We start from the raw sequence: 21,089 nt of genomic DNA on the forward strand, positions 1-21,089 counted from the left end.
ATATATATATATATATATATATATATATATTAATTGGCTGCATATTGATAATCTTCCAAATTAAGATTTATCATTTGTTGGATGTTGAAACCCACGATTCTGTAATATAAGAAGTAAAGATGAGTTATATATATATATATATATATATATATATATATATATATATATATATATATATATATATATATATATATATATATATATATATATATATATATATAGAGAGAGAGAGAGAGAGAGAATATGAATGTTAAAATAAAAATAATAAATAAAATATGAACATGAGTAAACTATTTTTATTTTATTTTATATTTTAGTAAATTTTAATATGATTATTCATATATTTATTACTGAATAATTAAAAAGCACTACATAAAAAAGTAATTTATAATAAAATAATAACATAAAAGTAATATTCTTACATTCTCACTTAGGGCTGTAAACGAACCGAACGAATATGAACGAGGCTTGCTTATGTTTGTTTGTTTAAGTTAACCGAACAAATGAACGAATACGAACGGTTAAACGAATGAGTTTTCTTATTCATGTTCGTTCGTTTAACAAATTACTTTGTTCATTTTCGTTCGTTTATGTTCGTGAATATGCTAAACGAACATAATCAAACGAACATAAACAAACAAAGATAAACAAACATATAGGAACATAAATGAACATATAATATAGTAATGTTATCAAACACGATTAAACATATATGAAGATAAAATGAACTTATATGAACAGACATAAGCAAACGTAAACGAACAACATAAACGAATGTTCACGAAAAACATAATTGAACGAACGAGACCATTGTTCATGTTCGTTCGTTTAACTAAACGAACGAGAATTTACGTTCATGTTCGTTCATTTATAAATAAACGAACATAAACGAACTTCCCGCCGAACGGTTCACGAACAGTTGGTTGAACGTTCAGTTCGTTTACAGCCCTATTCTCACTTAATAAAATGTTTTTTATTTAAATTATATATGTATTAATAAAAACATTAAGTAAAATAAAAAATGTTAAAACACTTTTACGTTATATATATATATATATATATATATATATATATATATATATATATATATATATATATATATATATATATATATAATCTAATGATGTTTGAGTTTCATTACAACATAATCATTGCTTCTATAATGGTGAAAGAAATTTTTGTTATTTTTATAAAGAAATTTTGAACGATTATTTAGTATATATGCTGATTGTTTCTTAAACCATGAAATATTATGTTTGAGTTGCAATAAAATAAAATTTTGCTTCTATAACAGTTAATAAAATTTTTGTTATTTTTATAAAAGAAATGAACTTTTATTTTGCAAGCTAAGTCTTTCTTGAAGCCTGAAATATGACGAACGATGCATTAAAGAAGTATATTTAAATTCTTTGAATAGTTTTGGAACGACCAGAAATTACGATGGAAGTAGCTATATACTTTTATTGTTTTGATTATTTCAAAATAAAAACTTTCAGTATACATTTTGTTTTTCGTGTAATTTATCCTATACTCTTTATCAAACGATAATAATAATAAAATATAGCGACCTTTCAGTTATATTTGAGAACTTGCAGTTTTTTCTACCATTATTAAGTGCACATAAATAAACTATTAAGCGATAGTTTTTTCTCAAAAAACTATTTAATTTTTGTCTGGGTCCTCAAGAAAAGCTGAAAATATGATGCAAAACTAATCAGATCTTCAATGTCGTAGTCGTTATGTTTCATAAAGCGAAATGACTTGTAATTAAATAAAAAACTTATCTATTTTTCATGCCATTGAAAATATAATTATTTGATTAATTCGCGGAATTAAAGCAAAAAATTAACATACCTCATCAAGGTTAGCTTGGTGGTTGTTCTCCAACATCAACCCAAAATGAATATGAGGGAAATGTGCCCACTGCATACATAATCGTGTAATGTCATAAGAGAATTAGTGTCATTAAATCCACTTAGTACTTTACATGTATTCTCAAAACAAAGAACATAGAAATTAATAGAAACGGGAAACCATATATTTTCCATTAATAACTTTTTTTAACTAAAATCTGAATCTACAAAACAAACAACATAGAAAATAAAAACAAAATATACCGCAATCCATATATTTTCCATGAATTATTGAGAAATTAAATATCATTTCTATATTTTTTTTCATAGTTATTCCTACTTGTCATATAGATAATAAAATTTAAGAGGATATTTAATTTGTCAATAAAGATTTTAACTAAAATCTGAATTGGTTTAAGGGGCAACTAAAAAGGAAATTAATTGCAATTTAATATTAGAAAATCTGCAGGATTTGATTAACCATTCTAATTAGCCCAAATATAAAATTAAAAATTGCAAATACATAGTACATTTTTTTATGACGTTTTATGGTATCAAAGATTGAATATAATAAGACTATCGGCCGGGACTACAAACCACACCAAGGGTGTGATGTTGATGTGTCCGACGCGGTCAACATCATTGTTATTTGGTGAGGTTGGAACCTCTCTCTCTCATGACGTGATGGCATGAGATCATGACCTTTCTCCGGCGTGACGACTCCGGATAACCTAACTCATATTGATTTTTTTTTCCAAAGTAGAATTACTTGAAGCGATAATATATATGCGTATACTTACATTCTTAGCAGCAGTACTAAAAGCTTCTTTATGACTGATATCTGGATTATTGGCTTTTATCCTTTGAATTTCTTCTCTGCATTTACAACATATTTCACTTGTTCAACACATGGAACATAAAAATGTAATTTTTTTTCCTTAGCCATTTACATTTTCTTTATAAAATAATCATTGTTCTTTTTTTTTAGAAAATCAATAGTTTGTAACTTCAATATCTTTATACATGAATACATAATATGACATATAATTAATCATAGTTGTCGACTCGTGACTCGAAATTCTAAAATCTTGACTTGTGACTCGACTCGACCGAATCATGAGTCACGTCGATTCATTACGAGCCATCCTTTGAATCACATATTTTTACGAATGAGACACAAAACAAAGTCCCTGTACAAGTCGCATTAGGTTTCAAATGACTCGGTTAGTACGAGTTTGACAACTATATATGCATATAATATTCTTGTCAACGTAAAAAAGAAATATAAATCGTGTCAACTTAAATTAAGTAACAACATATTTGAGGTTCAAATTGTAGAGAAAGATGTAGTTTTGTATTGCAATTATTACTGAATTTGATTTTTTTTAAATGTCTTTTAAGTTGACCAATTAATGTATTTTTTTTAAATAATCAATTTATATTTTCTTATGTATCTCATGTTGAATAAGACACTATCTCTTTCCAATTTTAGACTTTTTCCCCATAACTTTTAAATATGTTTCCGAAATTAGTTTAATTTACACGTTTATTTTTCTACGACTTTTTAAAAAAATTTAACAAGTTTTTACAAAAATAAAAATAAAAATAAAAATATCTAAAAAAAATAATATTTTTAAATTTCTTTTAACATATTTTTATAAATTTATGTGAAAAAAAGTTAATACTTGTTATAATTATTTATAAAAAAAATAATAAAATTAGTTTACATTTCAAATCCAACGTTTAAACTTAAGTTGTAAGTTTTTAAATTTTTTACACTATCGTATAATTTTAATACAACTACTTTTATATATAAATATTTTGTAAATAGTTGTTAAAAATTTAAAACTTTTTTATACATTTTAATTAAATGTTTATAAACTTTTTACTATCGTGATTTTTTACACTTTCACACGACTTATCTTTAACGAAAGTATTTTTAATTTTTATAAAATTATAAAAAAAAACTTATAAAAAATCTATAAAACATTTTAAAAATGTTGCAAAAAGGTTTATAAATTTACGATTATATGGAAGTTACACAAAAAGTTATATAAGAATATAAAAGTAAAATTTTAAAACGTTGTAAAAAAAGTTCAAAACATTTATAAAATATTTTATTTAAATGCATTTGTATGAAAATTGTATGAAAATGTTAAAAGCAGTTAAAATTTTATAAACCAAATTTAAAATGCTTTAATATTAAAAAAAACAAGTTAATAACATTTCTGTAAATATCTATAACAATTAATAAATGTTTTTATATAACAATTAATAAATGTTTTTATAGAAAGTTACAAATTTGGTATAGATGAAATTAAAAATACTTATAAAAAAAATCTTAAATAAGGTTGTAAAAAATCTAAAATTTAAGTTGTAGAAAAATAAATTTAGGATGAATTCGTTATAAAGTTTTAAGTTCATACTAATTAATTCGTAAAAAAATTAAATTCTTCATCATAATAATTAGAAAGAGAGGTGACATGTTCAACCTGAGATATCAAAGTATGTATAAAAAAAACATGAGTTGGTTACCATTTTAAAAAATAAAATACATTTGTTGTCAACTTGAGACATTTCGAAAAGTTTCTTTCTAAAATTCAATAATAACCTTTTGTTTTGCTACATATGAAAGTATTTAAGAGGGATATGAGTTTTGATCATTACTTTATGAAGCGATTATACAAAGAAGGAACACGTTGCTTCTTCTCCTGAGCTGGAAAGAAATAAATAATATTGAACATTAAATATTTTTAGAAAAAAATATGTGACAATACTGTGCGTGCATCTATACATCATAAGAAAAATGGAATGCAAGAAATAAACTCACAACGATTATTGATCTCTTGGGTACCGATAGCTTGAGTGGGGCATGACCTTATAGTCATCGGCAAGTTCTTGTTATAGTCAGATAAAATTCCCAAATCTACCCGATAATTTGGGCCAATACGGTTGAGTTCTTGCTAAAATAATTACAAATACAAAACTCAAGGTTTATAACTGTCTAAACAATGTAGAGTAGTGGATAAAAGAAATGTAATCTAAAAAGGAAACAAGGCACCGACAGGAATGTAAAAGGATATAAAGGGGTGAAACTGATGTTTTGATGTTTTTAGGGGGAAAATGACTTAAAACGGTAATCAAGTTTAGAATTGTACAAAAATATACAATTGAATTTTTTGTGTAAATATATTACCGAACAAAATATAGCTTTTGTAAGCATATAACCATTTAATTTTATACTTTATTCAAAAAATACAACAAGCCAACAACCACGTGACATGACTTTGTTTTACCGTTTATTATGTACATACATTAACTTTTTTTTAACATATTTTACCATAAATCTTATATATTTGTTCAAAACATAACATTTCAAAAGATACATATTATTACATACATATAATGTATTTTTTTTACAAATAAACTCAAATTATTTCTCTCTCTCTCTCTCTCTCTCTATATATATATATATATATATATATATATATATATATATATATATATATATATATATATATATATATATATATATATATAGGTTCTATGGAAAACAAAAAACCCTAAAAATGCATAAAAAAAAATACTTAGAGATCACAAAACTTTTTTTATAAAAAATCGTAGTTTTTTCTTAAAATCCGCTGAAAAAAAAATCAATCTTTTTTTTTTATAAAAAAAAATTTTCAAATATTTTTCAACGATTTGTATAGAAAGCTGCGATTTTTTCAAAAAAAAATTCAAATTTTTTTTTGTAATCTCTAAGTATTTTTTTTTATGATTTTTAGATTTTTTTTTTGTTTTCCAAATAACCTTTCTCTCTCTCTCTCTCTCTCTCTCTCTCTCTCTATATATATATATATATATATATATATATATATATATATATATAGAGAGAGAGAGAGAGAGAGAGAGAGAGAGAGATAAAGAGAGAGGAAAGGGTTATTTGGAAAACAAAAAAACCCTAAAACTCATAAAAATGCATAAAAAATACTTAGAAATCACAAAACTTTATATATATATATATATATATATATATATATATATATATATATATATATATATATATATATATATATATGTGTGTGTGTATGTGTATTTAAATAGATATTTTAATGTATAATTACATGGTTTTACTTTTGAAAACCATAGTCCAGTCATGTAATATATATACGTTACTATATTTAGATGTATAAATATATAAATACTTAATTATTCAAACTATGGTGTGCTTATACTACATGATTAGACTTATAGCTTAACTATAAGTAAAATAATGCATAATTTAGTATTTAGGTATTCAGACATTTAAATGTAATAATATATACTTTTTTTTTTCCAATATATGGTTTTCAAATGTTAAAATATTTACGCATGAATATATATATATATATATATATATATATATACACACACACACACACACACATTAGATGTGTGTCCGTGTAAGGCAGCGACGATAAATAGTTTTTTTGAGGAATAGTTTCTTACGTGGAAATAATTATTAGATTTTATTATTAGTTATTATGTAATAAAAAATTATCACTTTTAATTACAATATTTTTGTTTAGAACTTATATTTATGTTGTCTTTTTATACATTTGATGTAAATAAATTATTATCGGTGTCTAGTTTAATAAATATAAAATAATATATATAGATGAATTTAATTTATAAAAATTGTCATTTTGTTCAAAATTAACTTTAATAACCTTACTTAATTCGAATCTTTAAAATTTTGATAAATATTAATGATTTTGTTATATATAATTGATTTGTACAAAAAAAATTATATTTTATACCTCTTAAAATTGAAGATATGATTAATATGTTTTATTATATATATATATATATATATATATATATATATATATATATATATATATAACTAGGTATATATCTATTGAAATACGTACTTTGATATTATTTGTAAAAATAATATATATATATATATATATATATATATATGTCATATTCTTAAGCATCGTCTTGGTCGGGTAAGGCTTGGGCAACAAATAAGGGAGGTCAGAAGCTTAAATCTTAGAGCATTCGGTCCATGGGTTACTAGGAGAAAGCAGCATGATACAATCTTGAAACAAACTGTTTAGTATAATTATCAAAGACGAGCCTCTCCCAAACATTTTAATATCGGGGAGCCGCAAAGGGCGGTGGGGAATCCATTTTTATGTAATAGTATGTATATTTTTTTTGAAATTGTATTTTTTGAATAAATTATATAAGATTAATGTTAAAATATATAACAAAAAAAGTTTAGTGGCCGATAACCTATTATTACTAATAATACAATTATATTTTTTTAATAAAAGTTAAATTTTAATGATTTTATGTATACACAATCTATAGTTGGTTGATAATACATGTATACAACAAAATTTCATGACAATTTTTGTAGTCTTTTTAATTTTTTCCTATCTAGCGGTAATTCAATTAATGAATCATATTCATGAATTTAAGTACAATAAAAGAATGAGTTCAGGTCATAAATGAATAAACATTTTTTTTTTCTTTTGCAAAACACTATTGTCATAAAAATATAATATTAAATAGGTTACAAATTATTTGTTTTTATTTACAAAATACTGTTAAAATAATTGAATACAACTTTATTTTATAGATCTTTAATTACATGCTTACCCTCTAATAGCATTTTTTAAAACAAATTGTGTTTTGTAAAAAAAAAAAGGAAGCAACAAGTACAAAGTTTGTTACCCTTTTAGTATAATAGTTTGGGGAAAACAAAATTGTTAAAATGTTAAAAAGTTCTTAATGAGAATAAAACATAAGAAACCTTCAAGAAAGGGTTATGAAATTAAGTGAAAAATGTGTGTTTCTTTGCATTTTTATTGATTTTTAAAAGAATATATTAATAGGTTTTTTGTTTTATTTTGCTGAAAAGAAGAAAAATGCATGGACTTTATAGAAAATAAATTACTAGAGAGGGGATGTCATTACCTGCCTCGATAAAGATAACAAAGAAAAACCAACCTAATGACTAAAATACCATGGAGTGGGTTATGACAATAACCCTAGAGACAAAACGTCCAAACCCCCCAAAAAAGCCAAGCAATTTTCTTGTTAATGAACTATTGATATGTGAAAAGACGTTTATGCCCCTGACCTGATGATGAGAAGAAGATGAGTCTTGGAAAGTGGAAGTTGAACCAGCTGAGAGAGATTGATGAAAAGCAGCAGCCATGCCCACATTCACTGGCCACATATTTGTGCAGTTTCCACATCTCACTGTCACTGTATCATACAAGCTGCTGCATGGTACACTCACCTGAAACCATTTTTTTTTGTCCCAAAATCATCATTACCCATTTCAGAAACGACTAAAAACAACACATATTATTAGGTTTGTTTACAATAGAAGTTAGAGAAAGCTAGGGTTCCAACATTCATACACAGTGTACGTATACCATTCTATTATCACGAACTAACAATTCAAGAATATAAGCTATATAGAATACATATAACTTAGGGATCCCTTAGCTAGTAGTCTGGTATCTATCTAGTTCAGTTAAAACTGGGTAAAGTCGTCAAGTTAATTGCCTCTCGTATCTCTCTTGACATAAAAGAAATTAGGGTTTTCGATATTTTTGAAGAAAGAGAAGGATGAAAGGAATTTTGCACCTTGTAATGTCTGGATATTCATGGGATAGCATCACCAAAGTGAATCCATCATGGTAATATTATATTTTTGGGGTCGGGTTGAAGAGTCTAAGAAATAAGAACAAAACCCTACTTTCTTGGTTCCGTAAAGAAGTGAAAATTAAAGGGCTACCAGTTGCATCTAATGAACAGAACTTCCGCCCTCATGCACTCAAGAAGATCAGTTTAGGGTTAGAAGACCCCTTTCTTTCTATTAGAATTGTGGCAATTGAGTTGGTTGCTATATAGAAAATACATGTTCTCAAAGTGTTACAATAAAATGGTTTTTACATATCCTCCCAGTACATGCAGCCAGTCATTGTTTCTGTGTGTCTGTGCGTCAGTGTGTCATGTATACTTCGTCTGACTGTTAGCAGAAAAAGATTCAAGAAAAAAGCCTTAAACGATGGAGACTTAACCTTCTGATCAGTCTGTATGTTTCAGAGTTCTCAAAGTGGAAAAAGAAAACTCCACTGTAAAATCAAATGACTCACATCATTGTTTTTGTTCATACTTCAAGAATACACAAAACATATACACACATACACACACACACACACACAGAGAGAGAGAGAGAGAGAGAGAGAGAGAGAGAGAGAGAGAGTACAGCAAGAACAATATTGCAGAAGTTGCAATGGATGTAACAAAGCTGCTCAGAAACTGCTTCCGCCGCTGCTACATCTGTGCAGGTGCTGCTGGTGCTTGACATAACTTTGATCAGAACGATTGTGTCTGTGTGTGTTTTCTTGCTTCAAGTTAGGGCATGTAACAGACTTGGTGCCACTTTCTATCTTCTTTCTATATATAGAAGATAATACATTTATTTATTAAAAATTATTTTTTACCTGTTGATAAATAGAAAGATAATGTCTTAATTAATAAATAAAATAAATAAACTGGTATTTTAGTTGTAATATAATAAATTTTTTTGTTTAGAATAACATTGAAAGAGCACAAAGTGTGAACGCTCATTCACGGATGAAAGTCATGAAACAGATTCTCCTAATTCTCTTTTAATTTCGTAGGGCTAAGCTAGTACATTTATGCATATATAAAAACTTATAAGTTATAAATAACTTTGTTGAAACATTATTGTATTATGGCTGTATAATACAAATTGTTTTTCTCGATGTGTTATGTACATGCCGAACAAAAGCTATATATTCACATGCCAAAAAAAAAATATTATGGTCGTAAAATGGACCAAATGTGAACAGTATCTACAGAACTACGAAAACTGGATCATGAATCAATTACCAATTTACCATCTTGATCCAATTGAATATGCGATCTTTACTATTAGTTTTTTTTTTTGAACATGCTATATATTCACTCTATATAGGATTGAACCCATGACCTCCTAGTTAGTAGTTAGATTAGAATCTCCATGTTAGCCAAATGGGCTAGCCCCAACTTGTATCTTTACTATTAGTTCTCTTTAGTTTTAGTATTCTTTAATTAATGCTTTACAATTTTTTTATTCTCTTCTTGTATTTTCCTTTACAAATAACTCGGTAGAGATAAGACTGTATCCATCACACCACGATTTTATGAGATCTGTGTATTGTTCATTTTGTTTGTTGAAATTTATAAAGTACAATATATTCTATATTTATGTATAGAGTTAATTGTACCAAAATGGCTCCAAATTCTAGAAGTGGGCTAAGCTTTTATGATTGTCCAATGAGAGAGACTTGACAATGTCTATATATAGTAATGTGGAAATTCACCCATGTGATCGCGTTCACGAAAACATCGATTATCTATGTTTTACGTTAACATGTCCCAACAACGTTTTACAGATGGTCCGCGTCTTAAAGAAACTTGGTTGATTAAATAAAACTAAATACGGGTTGAAAGAGCTATTACGCTCGAATCCATGTACCCAAGCACACAAGTCAAATCAGTTTTAAAGAAATCTACGCTAAAATGTGCTTTTAACCTAACATGTTCTAAGAGCAGTCCAATGAAGACGTGTTGTAATCAAATAAGTTAAATATATCTGCAAACGATCGGTTACAATCGAATAAGGTAAAATTATATGTATATACAGCTTACGATAAGGAAATAACATATAATAATTTAAAGAATATGTTCTTAGGACATTGACGAATCAAACATATAAAATATTTTGAGATCTCTTTTCACATATTAATAGTGACAACAATTCCGATTTTTTTTTAACAAGTAGTTGCCGAAGCAAAGTTACGTCTTGTTCCCGAATTCTACTTAAGGAGGGATATGGAAGGATACAGAGGGAAAGTGAGGGATGTCGAAAGAAAATCATATTTTCGAGTTTCATTAATGAAAGAAAAGTGAGGGAAGGGAAATGACTTTTGAGCCATATTTTCTTTCCAAATTTTCCTCCCAAATTGAGCGGATTTGGGAAGAAAATGAGGGGAAAGAAAATTTAAGTTTTATTTTATTTTTCCTCCTAACTCGGGAACACAAAAACTTAAAATTTTTATTTCATTTCCTTCAAACTCGGGAACACGTAATAATGAATATTTTCCTTCCCCTCCCTTTCTTTCTGTCAAAATTTTCCTTCCCTTTCCCTTTTTTTTTCTTTGAACAGCAAGAAAGTTATCATTCCAAAGAAAAAGCTAGCGAGAAGCTAGAATTACAAGACATTAAGACATTTAACCTTCGGATCTAAACACCAGTTATCCCAATTTAACATAAAACCTCTCCTAGCTCTAATTTTAAGCCAATGGAAGGCAAGAACCTTGACCTCGTTGACTACTAGAAAACTGGGCAATTTCCGACGGCCAAATCCGTCGGAAATCCGTCGCTAAAGCCGATTTCCAACGGAATATCGAACGAAATTAGGTATGTCGTAAAAAGCCCCGTGGGTAAATATTACCGACGGAATTAACGAGAACAAAAATACCGGTGTGTTCCTTCTTTAGGTTATTAGCAACACACTCGGGAGTGAAATCACGTTGAATCAAGGTCGCAACAATAGGAAAATCGGTCCACCAGTTATGAAGGGCAGACCAAACCTCCAAATCAGTTGAGCAATCCATGAAAATGTGACCTTCTGTTTCCTGTTTTGTATTGCGTAAGGGACATAGAAGAGAACCCACATTAACTCCAACGCTCAAGATTGGTTCGAGTTGGTACTCTACCTAATCGTGCCCTCCAAACGAGTAAATTAGCTTTTTTATTCCAAGCGGTCTTGAGCGGACATTTGGTTAGAATTTTCGCATCGATAATCCTCCTAAGGGAGGAAACAATGAATTTACCATCAGGTTCTTCATTGCAACTCCACTTTTTGATTCTGCAATAGAAACATGTTTGCAAGGTGGGTATCCTAATGATCAAGTGCAAGGGGCAAGTGGCTAATGTTTCCCCAAATACCGCATCTATTGGTAGTAGATCTAACACGACCAATTCCACTATCACTATCATGGATTGCTTGGATGACTGCTTCTTTCCAAAGAGCTTCGTCTTCATTTTTGAAGCGCTACCATGAAAGAACCCCTTTCTATACTTTCATATTTATGAAAGACCAAAATTTTCATATTTGACAATTGTTATTCCGAAACATGCTATATGCATATTCATAAAACAATATTTTATATTGATAAAACGGTTACAAACTACTGGATACAAACCCACTATTTCATAGTGTTATATATTACATAACTCCCCAGGATACTATAGTTTTATACATATGGGAGTGCAAAATACAATAGTTTCAAACTATTCGAAAATCTTCTATCAAAACAGTAGTTTCAAACTATTCAAAAATCTTCTACCAGTATATCACTATACTGGGTGCTTATCTCCTACAAATTAGTTAAACATTGAGAGGGGTAAGCGGTTACGCTTAGTGAGTTCAATAATAGATACAATATAACGTTATGCCATATATATACTGTAATATGCCAGAAGCAAAAAGGAACAAGGAACAACAAAGGCATAATGCGAAAAGCTTTCCATATTAATCAATGAGACATAACAAATTTCATACTTGATATAAAATCAATAAAGTTTCAGCACAAATGGCACAGTAAATACTCATAAATATTATTTTTGCTAGAATATTTAGGCTTTCAGCCTTATCTTAGCATACTACCGAAGCCAAAGTGATGCCTATGTCATACACTTCATGGTCAACGGTTCATACCAATACCCAAGTGATGCTTATGTCATACACTTCAAGTTAGAGGTACAGCCTTGCTATAAAATAGCAGATACAACAACTCGAGATGATAACATGGAAAAGTACATAGCACATATAACACATAACATACAATTGTTCCTATATATTAAACTCACCGTGAAATAACCGGGGGTCAAAATAGTAATTCGGGCAGCACTTCGGCTCTAAATATGACTTTCTTCGTTGAAAACCGGGAGTTTTCTTGAAAACCGGGCTCTGCGAAGGTAGAGCTTCGAAACCGAAAAGATAAATTTTTCGGGCTTCTCGGGAATCTCGGGGTGCGCTTCGGGCTTTGGAATAAGTATCGGGGCTTCGGGGGAAGTCGGAATGTAAGAAAATGTTGAAAAGGGGTGAAAAAGACCAAAATTCAAACTCTTAACCGGGAGGTCTCGCACCCCTTATAAAAGTGTGAGCCTCGGATCCGAAGCGAGGGGATGAGGGCAGCTGGCTGCGAGGCTCGGACCAGGTGGCAGCAAGGCGAGGCTCGGACGGACAGGTGCTCGCTTCGCATTGGTCGGATGACGCGTCTACAGCTTCGGATCGGGTCAGGAGCCTTGGTCGAATCAGGAGCCAACACGAGGTTCGGATCACGTGTGGCATGCGAGGATCACGTGCGGCATGCGAGGATCATGTGCTTCTTCGGACACCGGTGCGACACGCGTCACTTCTCGGACATGCCACGCAGCAGCTTCGGACACGTGGCCAACTCCGAGCGAGGGTGACGTGGCAATCACTATTCATGCGATTTTCTCGAAAATTGTGCCAAATCTTGTAAAATCCATAACTTTCTCATACGAGCTCCGTTTTTGACGTTCTTTATAAGCACGCGTAGAGAAAATTATGCTCTACAACTTTTGTTTAGACTTCGTCGGAAAATTTTGACTTTATTTTCATATTATTATTTTTAGACTTCACCGGGACTGGTAAATCCGTTATAAATTCATAACTTCTTCATCCGACGTCCGTTTTCGTCAGACTTTTTACCGTTGTACTACTAATGACGAGACCTTCGATTCTCGTTTAGGTTGTGTCTGCTAAAAATCACTCGATCTAAAATTCGAGTTTTTAGCTGTCTACTGCTAAGCTGAAACTTGTAAAAATCACAACTTCCTCATACGAAGTCAGATTTTGGCGTTCTTTTTATCGAACTTCTCGGTTTAACGAATACTACGACTTTCATTTAGATCATTAAGGCTAAAAAGTAGTTTATCAAAAACTCACTTTTTACGTCATTCGGCACCGTGCCGGTTTTATCGCGGATCTTCGATTGGTCATAACTTCTTCGTTATAACTCGGATTTCGATGCGGTTTTCACCTATATGTTTCTAACGAGATTATCTACAACTTTCAACAATAAAATTTTCCTTATTTCAAGTTTTATATTTTCGCTAAATTTCACTATTTAGCTTTTAATTGGAATCTCATAAGACTTCCAATAATTTATGAGTGATTCTAAACATAGTTTTACCTTATTTCTAGTAAAAACTATTTGTTAGAACTCAATACTCAATATCACATAATATTTCATAATATTATTTATATAAAACACGATCTCAAAACGTGTATGTTACAAATACCTCCTCCTTTTGAGAATTTCGTCCCCGAAATTACATAGATTAAAATAAATGGGGGTATTTCGATCTTATCTCATTCTTATTTTCCCAAGTATAGTTCGGGCCTCGATGGTGTTTCCACTTGACAAGCACCAACTCTACTTCTTTATTACGTAGCTTAGTCGTTCTTTCGTTTACGATCTCTTCAGGCTCTTCTACATAAGTTAACTTATTATCCAGTTTCACCTCGGATAATGGAACTGCTTCATCATAGATGCTCAAGCATTTGCGCAGATAACTCACATGGAAGATATCGTGAATACCTGCCAAATCTTCAGGCAATTCCAAGCGGTATGCTTGTTTACCAATCCTATGGAGGATTTTGAAAGGACCAACAAATCTAGGACTTAGTTTTCCTTTCTTTCCAAATTGCATAAGACCTTTCCATGGGGATACCTTCAACATTACGAAATCCCCCACCTGGAATTCTATTGGTCGTCTCCTCTTTTCCGTATAGGACTTTTGTCGATCCTAGGCGGCTTTCATTCTTTCTCGTACAATTTGAATCTTGTCGGAGGTGTCTTGAATCATTTCAGGGCCTCCAAGGATTTTCTGTCCTATTTCACGCCAACATAATGGAGTACGACACTTGCGACCATATAATGCCTCATATGGCGGCATTTTGATTGAAGCGTGGTAACTGTTATTATACGAGAATTCGACAAGAGGTAAGTATCTATCCCAGTTACCACCGAACTCCAAGACACATGCACGAAGCATATCTTCTACAGTTTGGATTGTTCTCTCCGTCTGACCATCTGTCTGGGGATGATAGGCTGTGCTGAGAGCAACTCGAGATCCCAATTCACGTTGCATACTCGCCCAAAAGTGAGAAGTGAAGCGAGTATCACGATCGGAAACGATCTTTAGTGGCACACCATGTCTTGCAACAATTTCATCCAAGTATACTTGTGCGTATTTCTCCATTGGAGCCGTTTCACGCATGGCAAGAAAATGAACGCTTTTAGTCAGGCGGTCGACGATTACCCAAATGCTATCATGCTGTCTAGTAGTCTTTGGCAATTTGGTAATAAAATCCATGGACAGTTCTTCCCATTTCCATACAGGTACACTAAGACTTTCTGGGGTTCCGTAAGGCTTTTGGTGCTCTGTTTTGACTTGTAAGCATACCAAGCATTCTTGTACATATCTTCCAATGTCTCTCTTTAATCCAGGCTACCAATAATCAGCTCTTACATCGTAGTACATTTTACTTGTACCAGGATGTATTGACAGTTTAGACTTATGGGCTTCATCTAAAATCTTCTTTCTTAATCCACCAATCTTCGGAATCCACAGTCGATTCTTGAATACCTTCAGTCCTTGGGGATCATCAAGTAAAACATCGGTGTAATGTACCATCCCTTCTTTCTTCACATTTTCTGGCTTTAGGGCTTCTACTTGCCATTTCTGTAGTTCATCTAGGATAGTGAACTTTACTGTGGTGTGAGTAATAGCATAACACATACTATTACGATAAACCTTTCTGCTAAGTGCATCGGCAACTACATTAGCCTTTCCAGGATGATATAGGATTTCACAGTCATAGTCTTTGATCAGCTCCATGGCTCGTTGTTGTCTCATATTCAGAGTTTGCTGACTGAATATATACTTGAGAATCTTGTGGTCGGTATACAATTGACATTTTGTACCAAAGAGGTAATGTCTCCAAAGTTTTAGGGCAAATACCACTGCAGCGAGTTCGAGATCATGAGTGGGATAATTCTTTTCATAATCTTTCAGTTGTCTTGAGGCATAGGCTATCACTTTACCACGTTGCATCAACACACAACCGAGTCCTAATCTTGAAGCATCGCTATATACAGAGAAATCATCATCACCTTCTGGAAGTGATAAGATTGGAGCATGAGTCAAAAGATCTTTTAAAGTCGAGAAAGCTTTTTCTTGGGCTTCACCCCATTCGAACTTCACTTCCTTTCGTGTAAGACTCATGAGAGGTACGGCCATACGAGAAAAGTCTTTAATAAATCTCCGGTAATATCTCGCGAGACCCAAGAAACTACGAATTTCGGAAGCATTACGGGGCACTTACCAATTTTGAATAGCTTCAATTTTAGTAGGATCTACGGATACACCGTCACCAGAAATAACATGGCCGAGAAATTGAACTTGGCGAAGCCAAAATTCACATTTCGAGAATTTAGCATAAAGCTTCTCCTTTCGAAGAAGTTCTAACACCGCACGAATATGAATGGCATGATCAGCTTCAGACTTGGAATAGATTAGAATATCGTCTATGAATACGATGACAGATTTATCGAGCATTGGGCGGCATACCCGATTCATCATATCCATGAATACAGCAGGAGCATTCGTTAAACCAAACGACATAACAAAGAATTCGTAATGCCCATATCGAGTACGAAAAGCAGTCTTCGGTACATCCTGCTCGTGAACTTTCAACTGATGATAGCCAGATCTTAGATCAATCTTGGAGAAATAGCTAACACCCTGAAGTTGATCAAATAAATCGTCAATGCGAGGTAGTGGGTATTTGTTCTTGATAGTCACCTTATTCAGCTCACGATAATCAATGCACATCCGCATCGATCCGTCCTTCTTCTTGACAAACAATACCGGAGCACCCCAGGGAGAGGTACTTGGTCGGATAAAGCCTTTGTCAAGTAATTCCTGTAGTTGGATAATCATTTCTTTCATCTCAGCTGGCGCAAGATGATAAGGAGTCTTAGCAATCGGAGCAGCACCAGGCACGAGGTCAATTAGGAATTCTACTTGCCTGTCCGGAGGAAGACCAGACAATTCTTCGGGAAAAACATCTGGATATTCCTTAGCAATGGGAACATCATTCACCGTTTTCTTATCTTCTTTCGAGACATCGACTGTGTAGGCCAAATAGATAGAACACCCTTTCGATATGAATTTACGGGCTTTGAGGAAAGATATTATTTTTAAGGTTCCTTGTTCACCATAGACATAGATATGATTCTCCCCTTCAATGGGAATACGTACTATCTTTTCATAACACAAGAGGTCTGCGTGGTTCTTTGACAACCAATCCATGCCGAGAATAATGTCAAAGTTGGGCAAGGAGATAGGAATTAGATTAGCAAGAAAATTGTAGCCTTCAATTTCTATAACACAATTCCTATAGACTTTATCGGCAAGTAATGATATACTTCCAGCAGTCTCTACGTGAAAGGGTTGCGCGAGTGCATAGCAAGCAATTTGAAAAGAATGCGCAAATTCATAAGACACAAAAGAATCTGAGGCACCAGAATCAAATAAGATGTGAGCAGGTCTAGAGTTAACAAGAAATGTACCCGTCACAACATTCGGGTCCTCGCGTGCCTCTTCTATGGTGATCTGGAATGTACGACCCTTAGCTTTTGGAACCTCCTCCTTTTTAGTTGGAATACCCCTTGATTGTTGAACAGGAGCTTGACTTTTCGCCGGTTGTTGAACGGAAGCTTGACTTCCCGTCATCTGACTAGTAAGAGTGGGGCAAAAACGCTTCCTGTGGCCAGTAACACCACATACAAAGCATGTAACACCTTTCATTGGACACACAGGCTTCTTGTGTCCTACTTCTCCACATCCAAAACAGACCACGGTTCTTATCTCTAGTCTGCATTCGCCCGGATGATTCTTTCCACAATTTCGACAAGCTGGTGACTGAAGAGAAAAAGATTGTGACCTGCCGCGGCCACGAAAAGCACTCTGAGATTGTACTTGCTTGCTAGGTTCAGATCGAACGGATTGAGTTGGTGGAATAGGGGAAGCAGGAGCAGTCCTTTCAGTACGTGGATGTTTCGGAACAGTAAGAGTGGCACCATGTATTTCTAAGTCATGCTCACGCTTTTGAGCATACTCAACAGCTTTATCAAACAACAGTACTTCCCGATTGGAAACGAAATCATGAATTTCGTGCCGTAGTCCTTCTAAGAATAACTGAATTTTCTCATCTTCAGTTGGAATATACTTTACGGCAAACCGTGCTTTTTGATTGAACTAAGTTTCATACTCATTTACAGTCATTCCTCCTTGTTTAAGCTCGAGGAATTCCTTCTCCAATCTCCTCCTCATATCTAGAGGACAGTACTTCTCTAACACACGAGTTTTGAACATTTCCCAAGCTAAATTCTCCTGGTCAAACCCGTTTAGAGCTTCATATGTTGCTTCCCACCAGACCAATGCTTCTCCAATGAGCATTGCAGAAGCATAGTTAACTTTGTCTTCATTATCCACACGAGAGATACGAAACACTTTCTCTGTGTTCTGGATCCAGGTAAGAACAACAATTGGATTAAGAACACCAGAAAACTCTGTAGCACCGCTACTTTTGAAATCCTTGAACGAGGGACGCTTCACCTCTCCTTTTGAAGATTCTCAAGTGGCTTTCTCTTTTCCTTTATCACCATTCTTTTTGTGTTCTTCGAGAGTCTGTCGAATAACACCAGTAAGTCTACCCAAGAGTCGCTCCTCACGAGGAGATACTGGAGTGTTCACTTCCTCAGGTTGAGGACCTCCACCGACCTTGGGGGTATGGCTACTAACCTGTTCAGCCATTGCTCTGCAATAGGGAGTAATATTGTATTTTTAGAATATTAGGGTTTACTATTACCTAATACTTATATATATATATATATATATATATATATATATTTCCTATGGTTTGTATCCCTATACTTACAATGATTAAGTTCATATATTAAACTTCCAATAGTTTAAGTCTAAATATCAATCCGTGGAATTTAGTTCACTTAAACCACTGCTCTGATACCATGAGTGAAAGAACCCCTTTCTATACTTTCATATTTATGAAAGACCCAAATTTTCATATTTGACAATTGTTATTCCGAAACATGCTATATGCATATTCATAAAACAATATTTTATATTGATAAAACGGTTACAAACTACTGGATACAAACCCACTATTTCATAGTGTTATATATTACATAACTCCCCAGGATACTATAGTTTTATACATATGGGAGTGCAAAATACAATAGTTTCAAACTATTCGAAAATCTTCTATCAAAACAGTAGTTTCAAACTATTCAAAAATCTTCTACCAGTATATCACTATACTGGGTGCTTATCTCCTGCAAATTAGTTAAACATTGAGAGGGGTAAGCGGTGACGCTTAGTGAGTTCAATAATAGATACAATATAACGTTATGCCATATATATACTGTAATATGCCAGAAGCAAAAAGGAACAAGGAACAACAAAGGCATAATGCGAAAAGCTTTCCATATTAATCAATGAGACATAACAAATTTCATACTTGATATAAAATCAATAAAGTTTCAGCACAAATGGCACAGTAAATACTCATAAATATTATTTTTGCTAGAATATTTAGGCTTTCAGCCTTATCTTAGCATACTACCGAAGCCAAAGTGATGCCTATGTCATACACTTCATGGTCAACGGTTCATACCAATACCCAAGTGATGCTTATGTCATACACTTCAAGTTAGAGGTACAACCTTGCTATAAAATAGCAGATACAACAACTCGAGATGATAACATGGAAAAGTACATAGCACATATAACACATAACATACAATTGTTCCTATATATTAAACTCACCGTGAAATAACCGGGGGTCAAAATAGTAATTCGGGCAGCACTTCGGCTCTAAATATGACTTTCTTCGTTGAAAACCGGGAGTTTTCTTGAAAACCGGGCTCTGCGAAGGTAGAGCTTCGAAACCGAAAAGATAAATTTTTCGGGCTTCTCGGGAATCTCGGGGTGCGCTTCGGGCTTTGGAATAAGTACCGGGGCTTCGGGGGAAGTCGGAATGTAAGAAAATGTTGAAAAGGGGTGAAAAAGACCAAAATTCAAACTCTTAACCGGGAGGTCTCGCACCCCTTATAAAAGTGCGAGCCTCGGATCCGAAGCGAGGGGATGAGGGCAGCTGGCTGCGAGGCTCGGACCAGGTGGCAGCAGGGCGAGGCTCGGACGGACAGGTGCTCGCTTCGCATTGGTCGGATGACGCGTCTACAGCTTCGGATCGGGTCAGGAGCCTTGGTCGAATCAGGAGCCAACACGAGGTTCGGATCACGTGTGGCATGCGAGGATCACGTGCTTCTTCGGACACCGGTGCGACACGCGTCGCTTCTCGGACATGCCACGCAGCAGCTTCGGACACGTGGCCAACTCCGAGCGAGGGTGACGTGGCAATCACTATTCATGCGATTTTTCTCGAAAATTGTGCCAAATCTTGTAAAATCCATAACTTTCTCATACGAGCTCCGTTTTTGACGTTCTTTATAAGCACGCGTAGAGAAAATTATGCTCTACAACTTTTGTTTAGACTTCGTCGGAAAATTTTGACATTATTTTTATATTATTATTTTTAACAGACCGGGACTGGTAAATCCGTTAAAAATTCATAACTTCTTCATCCGACGTCCGTTTTCGTCAGACTTTTTACCGTTGTACTACTAATGATGAGACCTTCGATTCTCATTTAGGTTGTGTCGGCTAAAAATCACTCGATTTAAAATTCGAGTTTTTAGCTGTCTACTGCTAAGCTAAAACTTGTAAAAATCATAACTTCCTCATACGAAGTCAGATTTTGGCGTTCTTTTTATCGAACTTCTCGGTTTAACGAATACTACGACTTTCATTTAGATCACTATGGCTAAAAAGTAGTTTATCAAAAACTCACTTTTTACGTCATTCGGCACCGTGCCGGTTTTATCGCGGATCTTCGATTGGTCATAACTTGTTCGTTATAACTCGGATTTCGATGGGGTTTTCACCTATATTTTTCTAACGAGATTATCTACA

At 32.9% G+C, this 21,089-nt stretch overlaps 1 protein-coding gene across 1 annotated transcript; it reads right to left on the reverse strand.

The window, feature by feature from the left end:
• Window positions 1-32: 32 nt before the first annotated feature.
• Window positions 33-9,310, reverse strand: LOC145127865 (axial regulator YABBY 5-like). The gene is made up of 7 exons (XM_079062988.1): window positions 9,130-9,310; window positions 7,990-8,151; window positions 4,684-4,816; window positions 4,521-4,569; window positions 2,654-2,729; window positions 1,855-1,923; window positions 33-99 (listed from the first exon to the last, which is right to left on the reverse strand). The coding sequence occupies exons 1-7, from the start codon at window positions 9,229-9,231 to the stop codon at window positions 61-63; spliced, it is 630 nt and encodes a 209-aa protein (XP_078919114.1). The 5' UTR covers window positions 9,232-9,310; the 3' UTR covers window positions 33-60.
• Between the last annotated feature and the right edge of the window lie 11,779 nt (window positions 9,311-21,089).

This window comes from Lactuca virosa, chromosome 7 (genome assembly GCF_052849685.1).
Source record: "Lactuca virosa cultivar CGN04683 chromosome 7, Lactuca_virosa_CGN04683_v6, whole genome shotgun sequence".
Classification (NCBI taxonomy): Eukaryota; Viridiplantae; Streptophyta; class Magnoliopsida; order Asterales; family Asteraceae; genus Lactuca; species Lactuca virosa.

Excerpts from the sequence above, each read along its gene's own strand:
- LOC145127865 (XM_079062988.1), bottom strand. The coding sequence starts at position 9,231 with ATGTCAAGCACCAGCAGCACCTGCACAGATGTAGCAGCGGCGGAAGCA. Across the intron at positions 8,152-9,129 it reads TCTGCAATATTGTTCTTGCT|GTGAGTGTACCATGCAGCAG; the intron begins GTACTCTCTCTC and ends AAATGGTTTCAG. Across the intron at positions 100-1,854 it reads ACCAAGCTAACCTTGATGAG|AATCGTGGGTTTCAACATCC; the intron begins GTATGTTAATTT and ends CTTATATTACAG.